At 38.0% G+C, this 20,389-nt stretch overlaps 1 protein-coding gene across 5 annotated transcripts in view; it reads right to left on the reverse strand.

The window, feature by feature from the left end:
• Positions 1-20,389, reverse strand: part of mitfb (melanocyte inducing transcription factor b) — a 68,906-nt gene that overhangs the window by 5,608 nt on the left and 42,909 nt on the right. For 4 of the 5 annotated variants that reach the window (XR_014199685.1, XM_082145153.1, XM_082145156.1 and 1 more), the window contains exons 3-9: positions 11,931-12,161; positions 10,023-10,121; positions 7,784-7,901; positions 7,556-7,648; positions 4,953-5,009; positions 4,694-4,769; positions 4,409-4,556 (exon numbers count right to left, since the gene is read on the reverse strand). Coding sequence is in view for 4 of the 5 variants with exons in the window: in XM_082145153.1 (XP_082001279.1) it covers positions 4,409-4,556; positions 4,694-4,769; positions 4,953-5,009; positions 7,556-7,648; positions 7,784-7,901; positions 10,023-10,121; positions 11,931-12,161 (822 nt within the window). In the remaining variant the exon portion in view is untranslated. The remainder of the gene's footprint in view (positions 1-4,408; positions 4,557-4,693; positions 4,770-4,952; positions 5,010-7,555; positions 7,649-7,783; positions 7,902-10,022; positions 10,122-11,930; positions 12,162-20,389) is intronic. The other variant, XM_082145155.1, reaches the window with a different exon arrangement.

Below are 20,389 nucleotides of genomic sequence, written 5' to 3' on the forward strand. Positions count from 1 at the left end.
CATTGTGAGTATTAGCAGCGCATTTATGTATTTGGTTGCAATGTGAGTATTAGCAGCGCATTTATGTATTTTGTTGCGTTGTGAGTATTAGCAGCACGCTTCTGTATTTGGTTGCATTGTGAGTATTTGCAGCACGTTTCTGTATTTGGTTGCATTGTGAGTATTTGTAGTGCGCTTCTGTATTTGGTTGCATTGTGAGTATTTGCAGCACGTTTCTGTATTTGGTTGCATTGTGAGTATTTGTAGTGCACTTGTGTATTTGGTTGCATTGTGAGTATTTGCAGTGTGTTTCTGTATTTGGTTGCATTGTGAGTATTAGCAGCACGTTTCTGTATTTGGTTGCATTGTGAGTATTTGTAGTGCGCTTCTGTATTTGGTTGCATTGTGAGTATTAGCAGCACGCTTCTGTATTTGGTTGCATTGTGAGTATTTGTAGTGCGCTTCTGTATTTGGTTGCATTGTGAGTATTTGCTGCGTGTTTCTGTATTTGGTTGCATTGTGAGTATTTGCAGCACGTTTCTGTATTTGGTTGCATTGTGAGTATTTGTAGTGTGCTTCTGTATTTGGTTGCATTGTGAGTATTAGCAGCGCATTTATGTATTTAGTTGCGTTGTGAGTATTAGCAGCGCATTTATGTATTTAGTTGCATTGTGAGTATTAGCAGCGCATTTATGTATTTAGTTGCGTTGTGAGTATTAGCAGCACGCTTCTGTATTTGGTTGCATTGTGAGTATTTGCAGCACGTTTCTGTATTTAGTTGCATTGTGAGTATTAGCAGCACACTTCTGTATTTGGTTGCATTGTGAGTATTAGCAGCACACTTCTGTATTTGGTTGCATTGTGAGTATTTGTAGTGCGCTTCTGTATTTGGTTGCATTGTGAGTATTAGCAGCACGCTTCTGTATTTGGTTGCATTGTGAGTATTTGTAGTGCGCTTCTGTATTTAGTTGCATTGTGAGTATTAGCAGCACACTTCTGTATTTGGTTGCATTGTGAGTATTTGTAGTGCGCTTCTGTATTTGGTTGCATTGTGAGTATTAGCAGCACGCTTCTGTATTTGGTTGCATTGTGAGTATTTGCAGCACGTTTCTGTATTTAGTTGCATTGTGAGTATTTGTAGTGCGCTTCTGTATTTGGTTGCGTTGCATTACACATTTCAGTAAGCTAGATCAATATTAGAATATAATATATATAATAAAAGATGGACGACTTGTGTTTCTAAATGGCATGCAATTAATTTTTAAATATATTGTATGGTAGAGAAAATGCTGTATTACTGTTACTACAAATAAAGCTCTTTCTGATTATGCAATGTTAGCCACTTGACAAAATAGTGTTGTCCCTGTGTTACAAACATGTTACTCGCAGTAAATCAAGAGACTCAAACAATAAGAATTTCCATGTTGAGCTAGTATATATATCGATGATTCGTTTTTCTGCCGATAAAGGTATCCAAACAGTTGTTGACCTGTCTAGTAAAACATAATATATTCAAGCGTTCTTTTGGGTTTCCATGGTTTCTACGGAAATCGAGGGTAACGCGGACGCAATGCGGCGCAATGACACTGACCGTTACACTGGTTAAAATTGCTGATTTCTCTGAATTTAAACATTGTTGGAAACATTTGTGAAAATGTAAGGACACGTCGACAAAATATATATAACACTGTTCTAGTGCCAAAAATCATACATATTGTGCCTTTAAATCATGTTTTAATAATCTTTTTTCATGAGAAGTGCGCTTATGTGTTGACTAACAAAGTAAAGCACATGTAAAGTACTTGATTATAATTTTAACTGTAGTGTGTTATTCCATATTTAAAGTTAATATATTTTAAATGTACTAAAATGCAACTTCATTCATACAAATGTTTAATTACAAGGGCTGCCAAGCGATTACATTTTTTCATCTAATTAATTACATGATATGCCAATTAATTAATCTAACTAATCGCAAAAAAATTATTTAATATCATTATTGTGTTAAATGAGAAAAGCATCAAATAGACATTACAAAATGTAGCTTTAGAAAGAAATATTTTATTTGGTTCAACATAGAATTTATTACACATAAACTTTTAGGCTACAACGGCCATGATTTTTTTTTCCAGGAGCTGCATCTGAATTGATATTTAGATGTATTTACAGACAAAAACAGTTTTGGTTACCAACATTCTTCATAATATCTTCTATGTTCTGCAAAAGAAAGAAAGTCATACAGGTATAAGACGACACGAGAGTGAGTAAATGTAAATAAACAGACGTATCATTTTTGGGCAAACTATCCCCAAAATATGAAATAATTTTACTTAAGATAAGAAACTAAAACTGCCAGTAAGTGGCGCTAAATGTCTAAATGATTAAGTCATTGAATCATTCATTCCTTCGATTTGTTCAAACGTCTGATTAATTCAGGAATGAAGTCATTAGGTGTGACGGCTTGAAGCGGCGCTGCACAGACCGATCATTCTATGACATCAAAGTACCGTGAGAGCGATTAAGGAGGCTCTTTATGCTTTCGAATCGCTCTCTCGCGGTAGTTCGATGTCACATACCGTTCGCTCTGCACAGCACCATTTCAAGTTGAACACACTTAATGGCTCTCTTCATGAATGGGACATTGAATCATTGGTTCAGCCGACTGATTCGCTCAAAACGCAGATTAATTCAGAAACGAAACACCGCTGTGTGTTGCTCGACAACTGCTAGACGCACGACAGTTCAGCTCTGGCTTTATAGGCAATATTTTTGTTGGAAAAAACGGACAGTATTGTGTCTAAAATATAACATAATATTAACTTCTTATTTATTGAACTCTTGTATAAAATCAGGGAAGAACGGTGGCTCAGTGTTGGCGCTGTTGCCTCACAACAAGAAGATCCCCGGTTCGAGCCAGGAGTTTTTTCTCCGGGTGCTCCGGTTTCCCCCCCAGTCCGAGGACATGCTGGTTAAAATTGCTTGTGTGTGAGTGTGTGTGTGATTTCCCTGTGATGGACTGTCCATCTGTCCAGGGTGCTTTCCCCTGCCTCTGGACTAAGAAACTGGGATAGGCTCCAGCCCTATGACCCAAGAAGGTCACATAAGGATGAATGAATGAATGAAATGTATAAAATTTGCATTTGTGCTATTCGGAATAGAATACTCTTGTGATATTGTGCTCGTTACTCGTGTGATATTGCTTAACTATGTCAGATGATATACAGTAAATATGAGACAAAAACTCAGAAAGGGGAATTTTTGCACTGATATCATGAATTCTAGAGTCATTCTAACTGAATTATATAGGCTCCATCACACAGTGAGTCTTTGCCTGAATGAAAGACAGGTGCTCTAAATGTGTCTTAGTTTTTCCGTAACTAATTAATTAAATGAACGTATTAAATTGGCAGCCCATGTAATAAAAAATATATACATGATTTTAATACATGTCACACAAGTTTCAATAGAAATTACATTAAAGTATATTTTAGTTTACCATAAATGCTTGTCAGTACATTCGGCAGAACACTTTAACCATATTTAAAAAAAATTGAATTATGAAATAAAGATGTACTTAATTGTGTTAAAAAAGCTCTCTTAAGTTCAGCTAATTTCATTTAATTTAATATTAAACTATAATACATTGTCATTATATTGTAAATAACTTGCATTTAGGAACATTTAACACAAGGGACCTTATGGACATTTGTGTCTTTTTCAGTTTAGATTTTTTATCATTTTGCCTGTGTTAATGCCAACTGCATACATTTTGGCACAGGTGTGTATTTTTATTGGAATTTTACTATTTCACCTTCATTTCTTTTACAATAAAATGTTGCACTAGGTACACAAAATAGTTCCACTCAGGACCTTAAGGACAAAAATGTCTCCACTGAAACCCATTAAAACTGCATTTTTAAATTCCAGGGCCATTTAACTATAAAATGATGCAATCTTTGTTAACAGGATTTCATTCTGTTGGCAAGGCTTTCTCAAATTTGGAACACGACTTGTTTAGATTTATGGCTTTGATTTTCAAGCAGTTTTAAAGTTCAACATGTTTTATAAAATATATATTTTATATAGGCATGAATCATTTTCATAAACTTAAAAATTGGTTTAACTTTTTTATCCTGCCAAGGGTCTTCTTTAAAATTAGACCAAACTTAAGTCTGTGCTCCCAAGCTTCAAGTTTTTTGACACAGGCATTTTTGTCCTCGATGGACCTGTGTGTAACTTTTTGAAATTGAAGCTCAAGGGTTAAGTATATTCTTTTAAAGTATATAATAAGTGCTCTTTTTAAAAGTATGCAAAATCGTACTTCTTTTCCGCAAGGGTAATTATGGTCACTGTGCTGTTTCTCTAGATTTAGATGCCATTGCACGCACTGGCCGAGGTGTTGGCCAGACTGGGGTCTGTCTGAACTGACCTGTATCCTGAGTATCAGGTGACGGTTGGCGTGCTCCAGCTTCTTCTGACGGTTGTCCAGCTCTTTGCTGCGCTGCTGCTCTCTCTGAAGTTTCCTGATGTAATCCACAGAGGCCTTAAGAATAGTGCCCTTGTTCCAACGCATGTCCCTGAGGAACACAAGCACGTCCTCAGCTGACAACAGCACATCTGATAGAACTCTCTATGAACAGCATCAGCATCTGCAGCAATAATAGCATGTATTCATCTGGTTTATGTGTAACTGCGTATCTATCGTTGTCCTTACGGGTCATTTGATCTCGGAATCAGAGTCCCCAGTTCTTTGATTCGATCGTTAATGTTGAATCTTCGTCGCCTCTCAACTGAAACAGATGAAACATTCATGTTATACTACACAAATCTCATTTAAGGCACTCTACTTACAAAGTGTGTGGGACACAGACAAAAACGTAATTTTTTTTTCTTATTTTTACAAACTGAGGGACGATTCAAAATGACTGTCTTTGGTAATTGGAAGCAGGCTCCCGTCTTGTTTTGAAACTCACTTAAGTTATGGTTGTCCTTTTTTTGCCTTTCCTTTGCGAGAGCGCGAACTTCTGCCCCTAAAAAAGACAAAGGGAGGTGAGAGGAGAAACTGAAAGCAGGACGTTTATTTATTTCACAGATGTCAAATTGGCACCCTTGAAATGTCACTGCAGTCGACTTTTGTAGTTTATTTTCTCCAACCCAAATCTCTTTTCCACAAAATCTAGATCACTTCTTCTACAGAATATGACCAAAGATTTTCTTTTTGGCTGCACTTGGAATAAAATACAGTACCATGAATGCTCTGCATACCCAAGCCATAAGTAGACTCTCTACTTAATATTAACATTATAAATTGCTATAAATTCCCTCGTTTGAGGCGTACCATAAAGCTTACATGATACAAATTTTGGTATTATGTATGCAACTGTCCGTCATTCATTTATTTGACAAATGACAGTCATTTTCTTCCAATCTGCCAGTTACAGAGGGTTTTGGTAAGCGGATCCACAGCAGCTTTGGCGCCTATGCTGTTATGTATTGTCATCATTGTCCCGCGCTCTCAGTGGTTCGCTGGCTTTAAACTGAAACCTGCCATGGTGTTTCTTATTTGACATTGATTTAATAACAGTTCAATAAATAAGAAGTCAATATTGTGATATATTTTACGGCTCGTTTCCACCGAGCGGAACGGTACAGTACAGTACGGTACGCAATCATTTCCGTTTCCATTGTCAGAAGTTGGGAATGGTACCAAAATACCTAACCGTACCACTTTTTTGGGACCCTTCCTTTGGGGTGCCTATCACAGTAGTCCAGTACCTAAAGGGTGGAGCTAAAGGGTTTCTTCTTCGCGCTAGAATGACGTCGGTCGCTACTTTCCGGCATACACCATGCCTATCAAGTAATGGTACTGTTGGCGGTGGAAACGCAAGCCGGATCAGGGTTTACCGTCCCGAATCGCACTGTACCGTACCGCTGGTGGAAACGAGTCATAAGTCACAATATTGCCAGTTTTTGCTTAATTTTTCCAACAAAAATACCACCTGTAAAGCCAGAGCTTTATGAATCAATCAGTGTTTTCAGCAAATCAATCAGGTGAACCACTGATTTAATGACCCATTCATAAAGAGAGCCATTTACTTCATTCCTGAACGAATCAAATGAATGATTCAATGACTTACTCATTTAGACATTTACCGCCACCCGCCTACTGGCAGTTTTACTTTCTTATTTAGAGTATCACTTCATTTTTAAAAAAAGTCATATTTTGGGGATAGTTGAAATGAAAATGGTTTATTTACATTTACTCATCCTCATGTCATTTCAAACCTGTATGACTTTCTTTCTTTTGCGAAACTTTCTTTCTTTTGCGAAACATAGAAGATATTTATAATGTTGGTAACCAAAACTGTTTTGTCTGTAAATATATCTAAATACCAATTCAAAATCATGGCTGTTGTTGCCTAAAAGTTTATGTGTAATAAATTAATTGATGAATCAAATATTTGATGCTTTTCTCATTTAAAACAATAATGACTTTAAATGATCTTTTGGGGGTAATTTCTCAGCCAAATTTAATGTGTGATTATTTAATTGGCATATCATGTAATTAATTAGATTCGATCATGTAATTAAATATATATACACACACATTTAATTTGACACATCTTGGCCCCTATCTTGCACCCAGCGCAATTGACTTTGTACACCGACGCATGTATCGTTCCTATTTTGCACCCGCGCACAGCGGACTTTTCCCTCCACAGACGCACGTCGGTAAATTAGGAAATGAACTTGCGCTCCCGGGGGCGGTTCAGCGAGAAGAGGAGGCATGTTCCGGCGCAAACGTTCCCTGGTGCTATTTTGCAGGTTTAGAAAACAATTCCATTGCTATTTTAAGGGCGCATGCTTGGCCATAATGTAGCGTAGTGTGTGCACAACACGCATGCACTTTGATTCTCTCATCTACACACAGACGCAGCAGTTCTCATTTTTAGAAAACCATACATTATTACAAGGAACAATATTAACACACGAGGGAAATCATTGTTGTGTCCATGAAGATGTGAAAAAATAGGCATAAATCTAGCTTACACATTTACCCAAATTATCATACGCCTGTTTAACCGAAGCTAATTTGGGTGGGTTTCTCCATCCCCATACAATGTCACTTCTCTGTGTTTTACGGCCCTGACGAGATGGTCGGTCTCCTCGGCTGTGAACCACTCCTGCCGTGCGCCTGGCAAATCCGCCGTTATAATAGGAATCCGCCATGGAACAAGCGCGCCTGCTCTTAAAGGGAAAGTGAGATGTCGCTCTGATTGGTTTATTTCACGTTACGCCCAAACCACACCTATGAAGATACTTCAGACCAACCCATTTTAGATTTGCTTCGGGCGCAAGAGTCATTTATCCCGGTGGTATAATAGCAACAGCGCCCAAGACCCGCCCACAAAGTTACTTGCGTTTCACGCTTGATACTTGCGTTTCAGATCGTTAAAATAGGGCCCCTTATGTACCTATATGAGCATGTTCATGTGTAAATCAAATCCATTAAATTGTTACTAAGTTTCAGAGAGGACACAGTCATGCAGGAAAGGAGAGGAATCTTTGAACGTACCCACAGGAAACCCTTCAGGCCTTTGATAGTTCTCAAAGTTGCTACAGGAGCTGGGCTTGTCCATCATGTGCATCATCGCTGGAGATGGAGTAACTGTGAAGTATACGAGCATAAGTCTTATCATCATTCACATTAACAGGTGAAACACAACCCAGCACATCGTCAAAATATCGACTCTACAGAATGGCATTAACCGACTCATCCGATGTTAAAATAAACGACACTTACCGGAGAATTCCCTTTTAATGTTGGGCAGGTTAGCAGGGCACGAGTTACTAATAGAGAGTCCAGGAGGAGGCATCCCTGGGTTACTGTACAGGTCCAAGAGGTTCCCCGACACAGGAATCTAGAAACACAAAACCATATACATATCATAGTCTCATTTTACTGAAGTGTATCATATTGTGAAGCTTCACAATGGCTTCACAAGACTCTTCTTGTCCTTTTTGAAGCTTGCCATTCTCAATCCCCATTAAGGCGAGACACGGCAGGCAAAAACATCGTTTTTTTTTACTGGTCAATTTTGATATTTTTGGATATTTGTCTTCAATAACATGTCTTCTTTCAGACTGTGGTGAAAAAAAGTCAGAAATACACATTTAGGTCTTTATTTTCCTACACTTTGTCTGTTTGCGTCAGTAGATTTCGCAATAAATTCAACAAAGGTTGTCGTTGTAAATCATCCCGCCGATCCGCAATCTCTGTCTGCTCCCTGTCATCACAGGCACCGCTGGAAAGCTCTCTCTCTCTCCTGTACAATGCTGTCGGATCCAAATATGGTCATTTCCTTTTTATCAGCAACCAATCGTGAAAGTAAAAGGGCTGAATGCGCAATCTCATTGGCTGATGATAAATCTTTAAAGCCCGTTTTCTCAAAATGACTTTTACTCTCATACTCCAAGTCCGAAATCTCCACTTCAGTAGCACCTCTATATACACCAAACTTTCCAGTCTTGTACCTAGTTATATTATGAAGACATTTACAGAGGGATTTGTAAATATATTATTCCTAGCCTGATTTATATAACATTTTATTCCAAAAAACATGGCGAAAATCTTTTTTTTTAAGGCTATTGACAGTATATTCTGATTTACAGGATAACAAAAGTAAATATCCATAAATCCCTCAGTAATTTTTTTCCCATCTAATATGTGAACACAATGAACAAATATTTTTTTAACCTGGCTTTATCCAATACTCAGATTTCGTTTTTTTAAATGTATGCAAATTAGTGCATATTTAATTAGATATTGCCTAATTTGCATATTTAAACATTAACTTACAGAAAACTTGTAATACATTTTTTTTTCTCATCTTAATGTAGGCAATCAACTGGGAAAGTTTCATGGTGATATCTGCTAGTTAAACATTTTACCCTATTCACCTGTAGTGTCTCGCCTTAACTGTCATTTGCGTGGAAAAAAACAGCTTGAACTACAAAAAAGTCCTATGGGTTTGGAAGGACATGAGAGTGAGTAAATGATAGAATGTTCATCACTATACTTCACTATTTCATTGACAGACATTAGACCAGGTGATGACAGCTGGATCACACTACTTTCTACAATACCGACACCAACAACAGCTCTGATTGTGTGAGAAGACAGAAAGAGAAAAAGTCTCATGAAATTCACTGCTAATTTGAATACATACTTGAGTAACTTTTGGAGCAAGAGATCAGGGTTTGGCTGGTTAGCACTGTTCGCCCCTACAGGTAGATGTCGTAAATTTTGTTTTTTGGAGGCAAAATCAAATTAGAAATAAAAGTACAAATATTTTATTATATTAACAAATTTTTGCAAGCAAAATTAAATGAATACATATGTATTACTATTATATTACTACTATTTTTTTGGAGGCAAAATAATATACAATGATTTTTTTTATTTATTATATTAACAGTTTACTTTTTTTGCAAGCAAAATAATTAAAAGTAAAATAAAACAAAATAAAATAATAAATATTTCATTATATTAACTGTTTCTTTGCAGGCTAAATTGAATAAATGCATACTTATTACTATTATATTACTGCTATTTTTTTTTTTAGGCAAAATAAAATTTTAATAAGATCAAATTAAATAAATATTTTATTATATGAATTGCTTTTTGCAGGCAAAATTAAATAAAAACATGCATTACTTTTATATTACTACTATTTTAGGCAAAAAATAAATAAATAAATTCAGGTCACACTTTAGTTTAGGGTCCAATTCTCACTATTAACAAAGCAAAAAAATAAATACATATTTCATTGTATTATTTACATAAAATAAAATAAATAATTGTATCACTACTGTTTTATAGGGCTCTTAAAAACACAATCCATGTGTTTGTGCATCAATCCATCAGCACTATTACACAAAATCTTGATGTCCTTCCACATACTCACATTAGTATTTACAAGAGCTGAAGATGTAAAAACGAATAAGTAAGGTTATAGAAAAAAAGTAAAAGATTTATCTACCGTGTTGGCCATCTGAAGTCCGGGGTCCAAGGAGAGTCCCATGATATCATCATTGTAACTGGATTCCAGACTTATTATGTCATCAATGACATCATCCATCTGAGAGAAATCAAAGGCAATCAGGTCAACAGCTGTCAGAGGTCATCCGCTGAGGTCCAGTGTAACATTGTGAAGTATCTAGTGTGCTGGAAATAACACAACAGTTCAAATCCATCCATTTCCTATGCTGAAAATCACTCGGATGAATCCGATGTACTGAAGCACATCCCAGAGCCACTCAACCTGCCAGTGCCAAGCTCTCTCTAATCTATTAACACATATTTTAGCGCTCCCTCTCTCTCGATCACACCGTGAGCAGTGACGCAGTCCACACCAGCTGTTTCAGAGACACTTCACAGAGCTGTTGGCTTTGCTCCTTCACTGAAATCAGTTTTATTGATTAACATCTTCATGATATCACTATCTATTTATACATCATTTCCAGATGTTGATGGATTTGTGAGTTTGTCACGTGAACCGGTCAGGATCCTGTCACCTCTGTCTAGGCTTGTTTATAGGTTTCCTGTCTCAGGATCCCGACATCTCATCTTAAACCCTGACAGAACCTCGGGAAAATATGTCACCACAAATTTAAAAGGAAAAGGAAATGGAAAATGTAAAGAATTATTCAAGGGTTCAAATCACATATTTATCATGTTTCATCCGATTTGATAGTTAGCCTAAACGTGTGTATGTTAGAGAATTCCAATCATTCGTAAATATGGCGCGTGTGAACGCTCATCCACAATTAGCATAATCCCGCCCATGAGTTACAACTGCATAAATGAGGTGTCCAGGAGCGCTGTGGAATCTTCTGGACTTCCTTCTCAGGTTTGACTCCAGTATATTGCATAAATGCAAAAGAGACCAATGGGCCTTATGCCTAATAATAAATATAAATGATCGTGTGTCCACCAAAACATTTTTAGCCAGCAAAAAAATGCTAGGCGCTCTTCTGAAAATGTCCAGCTAGTGGCACTTGAGAGCGCTTTGGAGGAGCAGCTGGGTACTATGATAAGGAAAATGCCAGGCAGTAATATGTTAACAGTATAAGTTATTAATAATATTACTGAACATAAAAATGCAGTAACCAGCAATATTAACTTCTCCATTGTTGATCAGTCATTGAACAAGGCGGACGGCTGGTCGGTGTGGTATTTGTCCCGCCCTTCCTCCACTGTGATTGGACGGCTGGGTAAAAAGTGACCGTGACGAATGAAGCGTTTTACCAAAAGTCAAAGAGTTTTCAACTCTCATCAACAAAATAAAAAAGACATAAACAGGTCATAAAAGGATAGACATGGTCCGCAACAATACTCAGGTAGACTGTGGTGTTTAATCGATGCTCAGTTAGTACTGAGAAGCTCAAAGTGTGCCAAGATTAAACCTTACACACCATTACACCACCAGCAGCCTGAACCGCTGATACAAGGCAGGATGGATCCAGCTTTCACGTTATTTACGCCAAATTCTGATCATAATAAAGTTAATATAACATTTCTTTCAGTTTATTAATCATTGTTAACGTTAGTTAATAAATGTTAACCTGCCCATCCATTAAATAATATGGTAACACTTTACATTAAGGTTTCATCTGTTAGCCATAGTTAAAGTATTAACTAGCATGAACTAACCATGAACAATACATTTGTTACAGTATTTATTAATATTTGCTAACGTTATTTAATAAAACTACAGCGGTTCATTGTTTGTTCATGTTAGTTCACAGTGCAAATACAAGTTTTGATTTTAATAATGTATTAGTAAATGTTGAAATTACTGTTAACTAAAGTGTTACCCATTATATTCAGAAAGGGTTGAAGTAAAATATTTCAGTATTCTTTATAGTAATTGAAACGGTGTCGTTACCTCTTTCTCGCAGTTGGGGTTGAGTGTCAGTAAGGCCATAGGACTGTTGGGGGCGCTGTTGCCCGGCCCCGGAGGCATTCCCCCGTGATCGCTGGCCTGGCTGGGACACGGCAAGCTCAACGCCTGCGACCCGAGCTTTCCTCCCAGTGTGGTGGACAGATACGCCTTCACCTGCTGCCTCTGAGCCTGCTGGATGTGATACTTAGTGGGATTTTCAAGATGCGTTTGAACCTTAAGACACAGAGAGAGAGAGAGAGAGAGAGGAAGAGTTAGAATCACAGTTCACTGAACGCTTAGTAATGGCACATTATGCATGACGTTCTCCAGAAAGAGCGATGTGCTGTGAACGAATCCTTGAGCTTGAACAAACACTGTTTGACCAACTGAAGCTACTATCTACTAAATTGACTTGACCGATAATGATTGCAGATGGTTGTGCCTAAAAAGGGGCGAATAACTGATTAGTTTTGCCTGTTGAACAATTAGTGCAAGACGCAACAAAACACTACCGACGTTGTGCTGTTTTTTGTCAAAATATGGCTTTCTGCTTTTTATGAAGCAACTTTGACGTCAGCGTCAGGTTAAAACAATGGAGTCTTTCTGCAGATCCAGAGCAACAAACGTCTCCCACCTCCATCCTATTTACAGAAGAGAGTCTTTGCCTGTCTAATTCAAGCCAGAGCGGGGTAATTCACATCTCAGCGCTATAAACGTCAGAAAGGCTGACGAAACACACGTGCAATCTATCTTTGACAGCTAAACCGTCACATTTCCAGCTGTTCTCTGAGGAATGGTAAAGTATGCATGACTAAACTGAACGTTAATAACAACACTCACTCTAAAATTGTGTTGATGTAAGTGTTAGGGTTGAAGGAAATGTCTGTAAACTGAAAGATGTCCAGGCGTGATGAAAATAAATAGTGTGTGAAGGTGTCGGTTCAAGCGCAAGAAAATGTGAAAGACGAACCATTTCAGTATTTGCATGCTTTCTGAGACGCGGCTTTCACAAAACTTCTCAAACCGTGAGTATAGAGTTCACGTCTTCTTGCACTTAAAAACACGTGTTAATGATGAACTTTTGTGGCGAATGGCCCGATCGGGTAAGTGACAGATCCCTCTACTGTCCCGAGCGCTGTTTACACTGACCCCGGGCCATCGGCCAGTCCTTATTGTTGAGTCCTTCATTTATTTTACTTATGATTCAACAAATTTATCTAGAAATCAGAATATCATAGAGACTTAAGCCGGGGACACACTTAATGACTGTTAGGCCGATTATGAATGTAATTTGATACTTACGACTGATCATGCCCAAACGTGCCGAGTCAGAGACAGTTGCGTTCAGTTGGTGTTTAAAATCTGCTCCAGTTTTTGGAAACAGTCTGTTAGTGTGTTCAGTTCAGTCTTCGAATGTTTCAGCCAATCGTTAAGTGTGTCAGTCTTAATTGGGACAGTCAGAGACCACCTAGCAACCACTCAAATCACTAGTGGCCACAAAGCAATGTGCTTAAATCGACCCAAACCCATTAGTAAACACATAGCAAAACTGCCCAGAAGACCTTGTAATGAAAATCATTCAGAACAACGTAGCATTGTGGTGGTGAGTTTGGAACTGGCAAAATCTAGATGCTTAACTATTTGTTTAACAATAGTCCCTTTCACACATACAGTCTTCACTGGTAAATTACCGGTAAGAGATCATGTGTGAACAAGAACTTTTCAAAAATACTGGGAAGGGATCCTTTTTTGTAAGGGAAGTTGTAACATTACCAGTAAATTACCAGTAATGAGCACTGTGTGAACGCATCATGAAGATTAGCGGTATGATCGTATACGAGGTCAGGACACGCTGACGTAAGAAGTCTGCTGTATGCCTGGTTCAGATTACACGATTTTAGCCCGATTTTGGCACGATCCGTTTGACGTAGGGAACATAAAAAGATGTTAAATTGTTTTCGGTCCTCCATGACAGGTTGCGTCAAGAGTGAGTGAGTGAGTGTGTGTGTGTGTGTGTGTGTGTGTGTGTGTGTGTGTGTGTGTGTGTGTGTGTGTGCACGAGTGAGTTAGTGAGCGAGTATGTGTGTGAGTGAGTGAGTGTGTGTGCGTGCGTGTGTGTGTTGTGCGCAAGTGAGTTAGTGAGCGAGTATGTGTGCGAGTGAGTGTGTGTGCGTGAGTGTGTGTGTGAGCGTGTGTGTGTGTTTGTGTGAGAGAGAGAGAGAGAGAGAGAGAGAGAGAGAGAGAGAGAGAGAGAGAGAGAGAGAGAGAGCGTGTGTATATGTGCGAGTGAATGTGTGCGTGTGAGACGGCACACGATGACTGGTCGGAAAGCAACGTGTAGTCTAACATGTTTCTTGTCCAGACACGACAAGATTTTAGGAGTCAAAATCGCGTAATCTGACACAGTGACTATCGTAACAGACAAAAAATTTGTGTAATCTGAACCAGGTATTAGGCCAATCAAGTTCTTATGAAGATGACGTGTTTACTCTTTTTAATAGTTTTTCTATGTAAATATGCGTAGGAATCTTTGACCGTTTGGCAACGTCTCGCAGCTTTTTCAGTGTTTCGTGCTCGAGACCCAGCCTTCTTTTCCTTTCATCAGCGCTGCGGATCTGCAGTTGGATACTATTATGTACGTCTCGTGTTTTCAAGAGCAAAAACGCGTTCTGTTGGATCATATGCCTTTCACTCAGACGTCAAAAAAATTTGTCAAATTGAACAGAGTGAAACTAAAGCGCTTCTCCTCATGAAGACAACGGCACAGCGTTTAAAGATCATTTCTGATGACTGACATCACAGAATTTACCGGTATTTTAGTGCTGATGTGCGAATGGTCTCTTACCGGTAAAAAGCCGGGATGCCGTTGCTTGTGTGAACAGTGTATTTACTGGTAAAGTAATTCTGGTAATTTTAGGGTAATTTATCGGGATTGAAGTGTGAAAGGGGCTAATGTAACATAATGCATGAATTCTAAAGCCCAAAGTATACTTCGGCCGTCCACACGAAGCCACTTGAAGGCAAACCTGTAACCTTAGCCGGAAAAAGCGTAACACCGGCTAACACTGTGGTGCGCAGTGAAGGAGACAAGAGGCCATTTTTTAATGGATGTCAAAAGAGGAGAGGCTTCACTCCACTGAATAAACCGCTTTTGTGAGGAAATAGCTTATCATTTAATGAATCGACAGCCCATCGGCTAATCTTCAACATGTTTGCCATTAAACGTTTGTTTTGGATTGATCTATCTGTCGCACAACTCTAAATGAAATTTAATGACGTCAAGGCTGTAATGTGATTGGTTATCAAGGCAAAAGTGATATCCTTCTTCATCGGTTTTGTTTGGGTTCTTGTTCTAAACTTTGCATGCAATGGCAGATCCGCTACTTTTCTTGTTCTATCCTTGCGAGCGAATGTCCTGTAAATGACACGACTCAGCGCTGCCCTTCTGGTTTCTGGAAGGGTATAAAAAACTGCACATGTCGAGCGCATTCACGTCTGTGCGCCAGATGGAGAGTAGCCTGGTTTATACTCGCTGCATCTGAACAAGCACGAATGTGGTGCATGCGGAAACATTACGTCATCACATTGTCTTGTTACCCCGCTGACCTATCAGACAATGACTTTGTGGGCAGCGTTTGCGCTCAAAGGTACCTCATGAAAAAGTGTAACATTTTACTGATCTATAGCAAAATAGAGAGAGCTTTGGTGATAACCAAGCAAATGTTTAATTACTACAATACTAATTTCTCACAATATATATCACCAAAAGTGGAAAACATTGGTCAAATACGTACATTTACACACAAACTGACCAGCAACTTTCAGACGACATCATTATTTTTTAGCTCAACTGTCACAGAATGAAAGCAGAGGATTGTGGGATATTCAAAAATGTATCAGATGAAGGCATCTTAGGAGACAGGAAGTGAAGCTAACTTTGGATTTGTACGTGCCTTCATGCCTTCCGACCTCGGAGGCAGCATTTTTAAGTTTTAAGGCTTAAGTTACAAGTTTTGAGTACCTGACTTCTTCTCAATGATGCTGGATGGTTTAGAAGACAATTTACTCAGAGTCGCCCCGTCGTTTCAAAGAATAGTTCAACGGCGAGTATAAGTGCCTCCATTTATCTGACCGTCCCCAAACATTTAAATCGTAATGTATGTTGGGGTAGTAGCAGGCTTTCCTTTAAATAAGAGGGGACTGTTCTCAGCATGGCCTGAGGGGATAGGCTGGAAGTTAAGGAGGTTGTGGATGTCAAGTTTCAACCATAAAGCTATAAAAATTCGACCCTAAGGCGAGAATGAAGTGGAGCACATTCAAAGGACTATCTATGTATATATGTCTCTATATATCTATCTATTCAAAGGAAATCTATGTGTTATGCTACATATGCATACATTTGAATGGGATCCATAAACAATCACGAGACCTTAAGAATGAAACCACTTGAGTCCAAATGATACCATTAACCATGTGGTTTAATGTCTGTAGTGCTAATAAAGCTTAATTACAAAGTGACATTGAGAGTTAAAGGTTTTTTAAGATTACTTAAAGGTTATTGTAAGAACTTGGACTTTGAATGTAAAATCAGTCCTTTAAAAAAAGGAAAAATCTGTTATTATTTACTTAGAATAAGTGTAGCCGACTGCCGATATGACTCATCTGCACATCTCCAAATTTGCAAATACACATTAAGAGATGTCTCGTCGGGTTTGATGACAATAGCACGCACAATGTTGTCTTGTCACTGACATCGAGCCTGGAGAAACACTACTTCACATGCCATATTTTATTGTTAACAAATTAGATATTATAATTTTTGGGGGTTATTTTTGGTGCTTGACAGTTTCAATGTATGGAAAAATATCAGCTCAGATACTCTGCTAAACTTGTGCAAGTTTGGAATCACATAAAGATGAGTAAACTATGCATTTCCTGTTCGAACGTTACTATTTACATTACATAGTAACCACATTCTTACTATTTACACTAATTACATTAAATGAAACAATGGATTATGTGCCCAATAAAGTGGCAGATCTAAAGTTCAATAACAAACCAGTTCCTGCAGCTGAAAGTTTCTCAATCAAATTTAGCAATTGAGAGGGCAAAAGGCAACTAACAAAGATTTGTCTTCATGGTCTCATCTTTGCTTGACTTGTGTGGCGGTCTTTGCCTCAGGCCAGATACTGCCACAAGAACATCCTTCTCAATGCTGAGACTCCAAGAATGAGACGCATTGTTTGGGGTTTTACAATATGACCAAACTCTTGCACTAGTGCAGTGATGAACGATATAAAAATGTTTTTGCTTAACATGGACAAGACTCTCATTGATTGGCTTGTGCTCTAGGGGTATTTTTTTTTTTTTTTTTCAGTGGGTGATAGCTGATGAAACACAAACACACACATTATATACACATTATATTTAGGGTCGGTATCACCAGGTCCGCAAATAAGCTTGAACTTTCTCCTTCAGTGGCTGCGGCGGCATTTTAACATGTTTCCAGAATGGCATCTAGCATTTCTTATCCTCTGCCGCTGCTCAGCGCAGATTTCACTCGATATCCGGGGGCGTTTAACTCATTGTGTGGAAAAATCGATGTTATGGCATTTGGTTTAAGCTTATATACTTATGGTTTAAGTTGCCGTCACATCATCCAGGTGGATGCTGCACATTGGTGGTGGTTGAGGAGATTCCCCCTTTCATGTAAAGCGCTTTGAGTACTTAGAAAAGCGCTATATAAATGTAACAAATTATTAATTATTATTATTATATACGCTTATATCCATCGCGACCTGTAAGCTCTTTCAGTAGTTGTGGTCTACTAAAAGCCTCAGATGCATCAGGGCTAAAGTGGAGAGAACAAAGACGCAAGTCTTTAGGAAGTTTTATTCATCCAAAGGTTTCTTCCTGTTCTTTTCTCCTCTTCTTATCGCTAGGAAAGCAGTGAAGACTTACATCGCTTCTCTTGTTGCCCTTCGACTGAAAATTACAACCAAAAGCCACACAATGAGGCATCGTATCAATATTTTTATTTTTATTTTATTTTTTTGCGGTAAAAACAGCAACAGGAATAAGTCAGTAGCTCACCGAGCGCAACCATTTGACGTCATCGACGCAGAATGCACTGCACACCTAAAATGGCGCCGCCCCCCCCATTGTCCAAAATAATATAAAACAATTTAGATTTTTTAAATAACTTAAATCTTTCATGGGTTTTCGAATACATATTTCAGTAAGAGACATCATTTACGTTATATTAGGCCATACAAGTAATACCCGGGGTTCACTTCAAGTTTAAAAAAATTTGTAGCATTCATACTGACATGAGTGCTATATTAAGTCTTATGAAACCATACGATAGCTTTATTTGAAGAATAGATCAAAATTAAACAAAGATTAACTGAAAATCTTCCCATCACAGCTCTCAACAACAGAGCACTACTGTCAAGGATATTATGAGAAGACTTCGCAGATTTGGATTTCGATACAATGGCAAGCAACTGGCAACAAAGAAATCTAGTACATTTCACGAACTACAAACCATACGTTTATGAAGACTATTAGGCAATGCCAAAAGTCAAATCCATAAGCTGTGTCGCTAAACATTTTTCCTGTGTTTTGTTATTTCCCCCCCCCCCCTTTGGAATATTGTGAACAGCCAATGGTGAAATTGATCCCTCGACTATGATCCCACTTTTTCAGCTTATTTTCCCTTTTCCCAATGTTAAATATGCCGTGGAATGAAACAGTCGCTCCTAATTACAGGCATTCTTTGCTGAATTAGCGTTTGGTGTGTGCTAAGACTGTTCCTGCCTTTGTCTCCCTCCTAAACCTGATCCCGTACTTATTTCTGAAAAGATCAAAGGTCACTTGGCTAATTAGGGGCCAATCAGTCTTTAGACAAACTCATCTGAGCTTAATGTTTTCACTTTTCAAGTCCAGCGGCTCTGCCTGGTACACCTCTGCGTCGCTTTGGGAAAGGGGGCGACTAAGCTAGTCAGAGACGGGCAGTCTCAAAGCTTTTGCGCTTTCTTTTTTTCTTCTTTCTTTTGATCGTTTGCTCATTTTTATTCTCATAAAAAAGAAAAAAAGAAAGGAAAAGCTTTCATCCCCTCTTGTATTACTGGAACTTCTAAAATCTGTCATTTATGGGTTTCAGTGGGAAATGATTTAAACGGTTAAAGTCTATCAAAGACACAATCAGAGCTTAGTTTAAAATGAGTTCAACCATTCTATTCACAATCAATTGCATGTTCTCTAATTTTCTAATATTTTTTACTATACTTTTCTAAATACTTTTATTATATGTCTAAGTTTCAACTCATTCTCATTATATTTATTCATGTAATTAAGTATTTAAAGTCCACCTGGTAACACTTTATTTGACAGTGTCCTTGTTATGCCGGGTTCAGACTACATGATATCAGCCGATATTGACCAATAAGAGCACAGAAGCTCTTCTGTAAACAGCTTTTAAACATGAAACGAGAGAGAGACAATGGTATTGGTGCTGCTAGGTGGAATTATGCAATGGAGGAAAGGTTTGTGGAGCTTACAATACTTCTACCTATGTGCAACAATACTTCTACAACAATACTTCTACCTATGTGCAACAATACTTCTACAATACTTCTACCTATGTGCAACAATACTTCTACAACAATACTTCTACCTATGTGCAACAATACTTCTACAACAATACTTCTACCTATGTGCAACAATACTTCTACAATACTTCTACCTATGTGCAACAATACTTCTACAACAATACTTCTACCTATGTGCAACAATACTTCTACAATACTTCTACCTATGTGCAACAATACTTCTACAACAATACTTCTACCTATGTGCAACAATACTTCTACAATACTTCTACCTATGTGCAACAATACTTCTACAACAATACTTCTACCTATGTGCAACAATACTTCTACAATACTTCTACCTATGTGCAACAATACTTCTACAACAATACTTCTACCTATGTGCAACAATACTTCTACAATACTTCTACCTATGTGCAACAATACTTCTACAATACTTCTACCTATGTGCAACAATACTTCTACAACAATACTTCTACCTATGTGCAACAATACTTCTACAATACTTCTACCTATGTGCAACAATACTTCTACAATACTTCTACCTATGTGCAACAATACTTCTACAATACTTCTACCTATGTGCAACAATACTTCTACAACAATACTTCTACCTATGTGCAATAATACTTCTACGACAATACTTCTACAATACTTCTACCCATGTGCAATAATACTTCTACAACAATACTTCTACAATACTTCTACCTATGTGCAACAATACTTCTACAATACTTCTACCTATGTGCAACAATACTTCTACAACAATACTTCTACCTATGTGCAACAATACTTCTACAATACTTCTACCTATGTGCAACAATACTTCTACAACAATACTTCTACCTA

Source organism: Leuciscus leuciscus, assembly GCF_965113295.1.
Source record: "Leuciscus leuciscus genome assembly, chromosome: 18".
Classification (NCBI taxonomy): domain Eukaryota; kingdom Metazoa; phylum Chordata; class Actinopteri; order Cypriniformes; family Leuciscidae; genus Leuciscus; species Leuciscus leuciscus.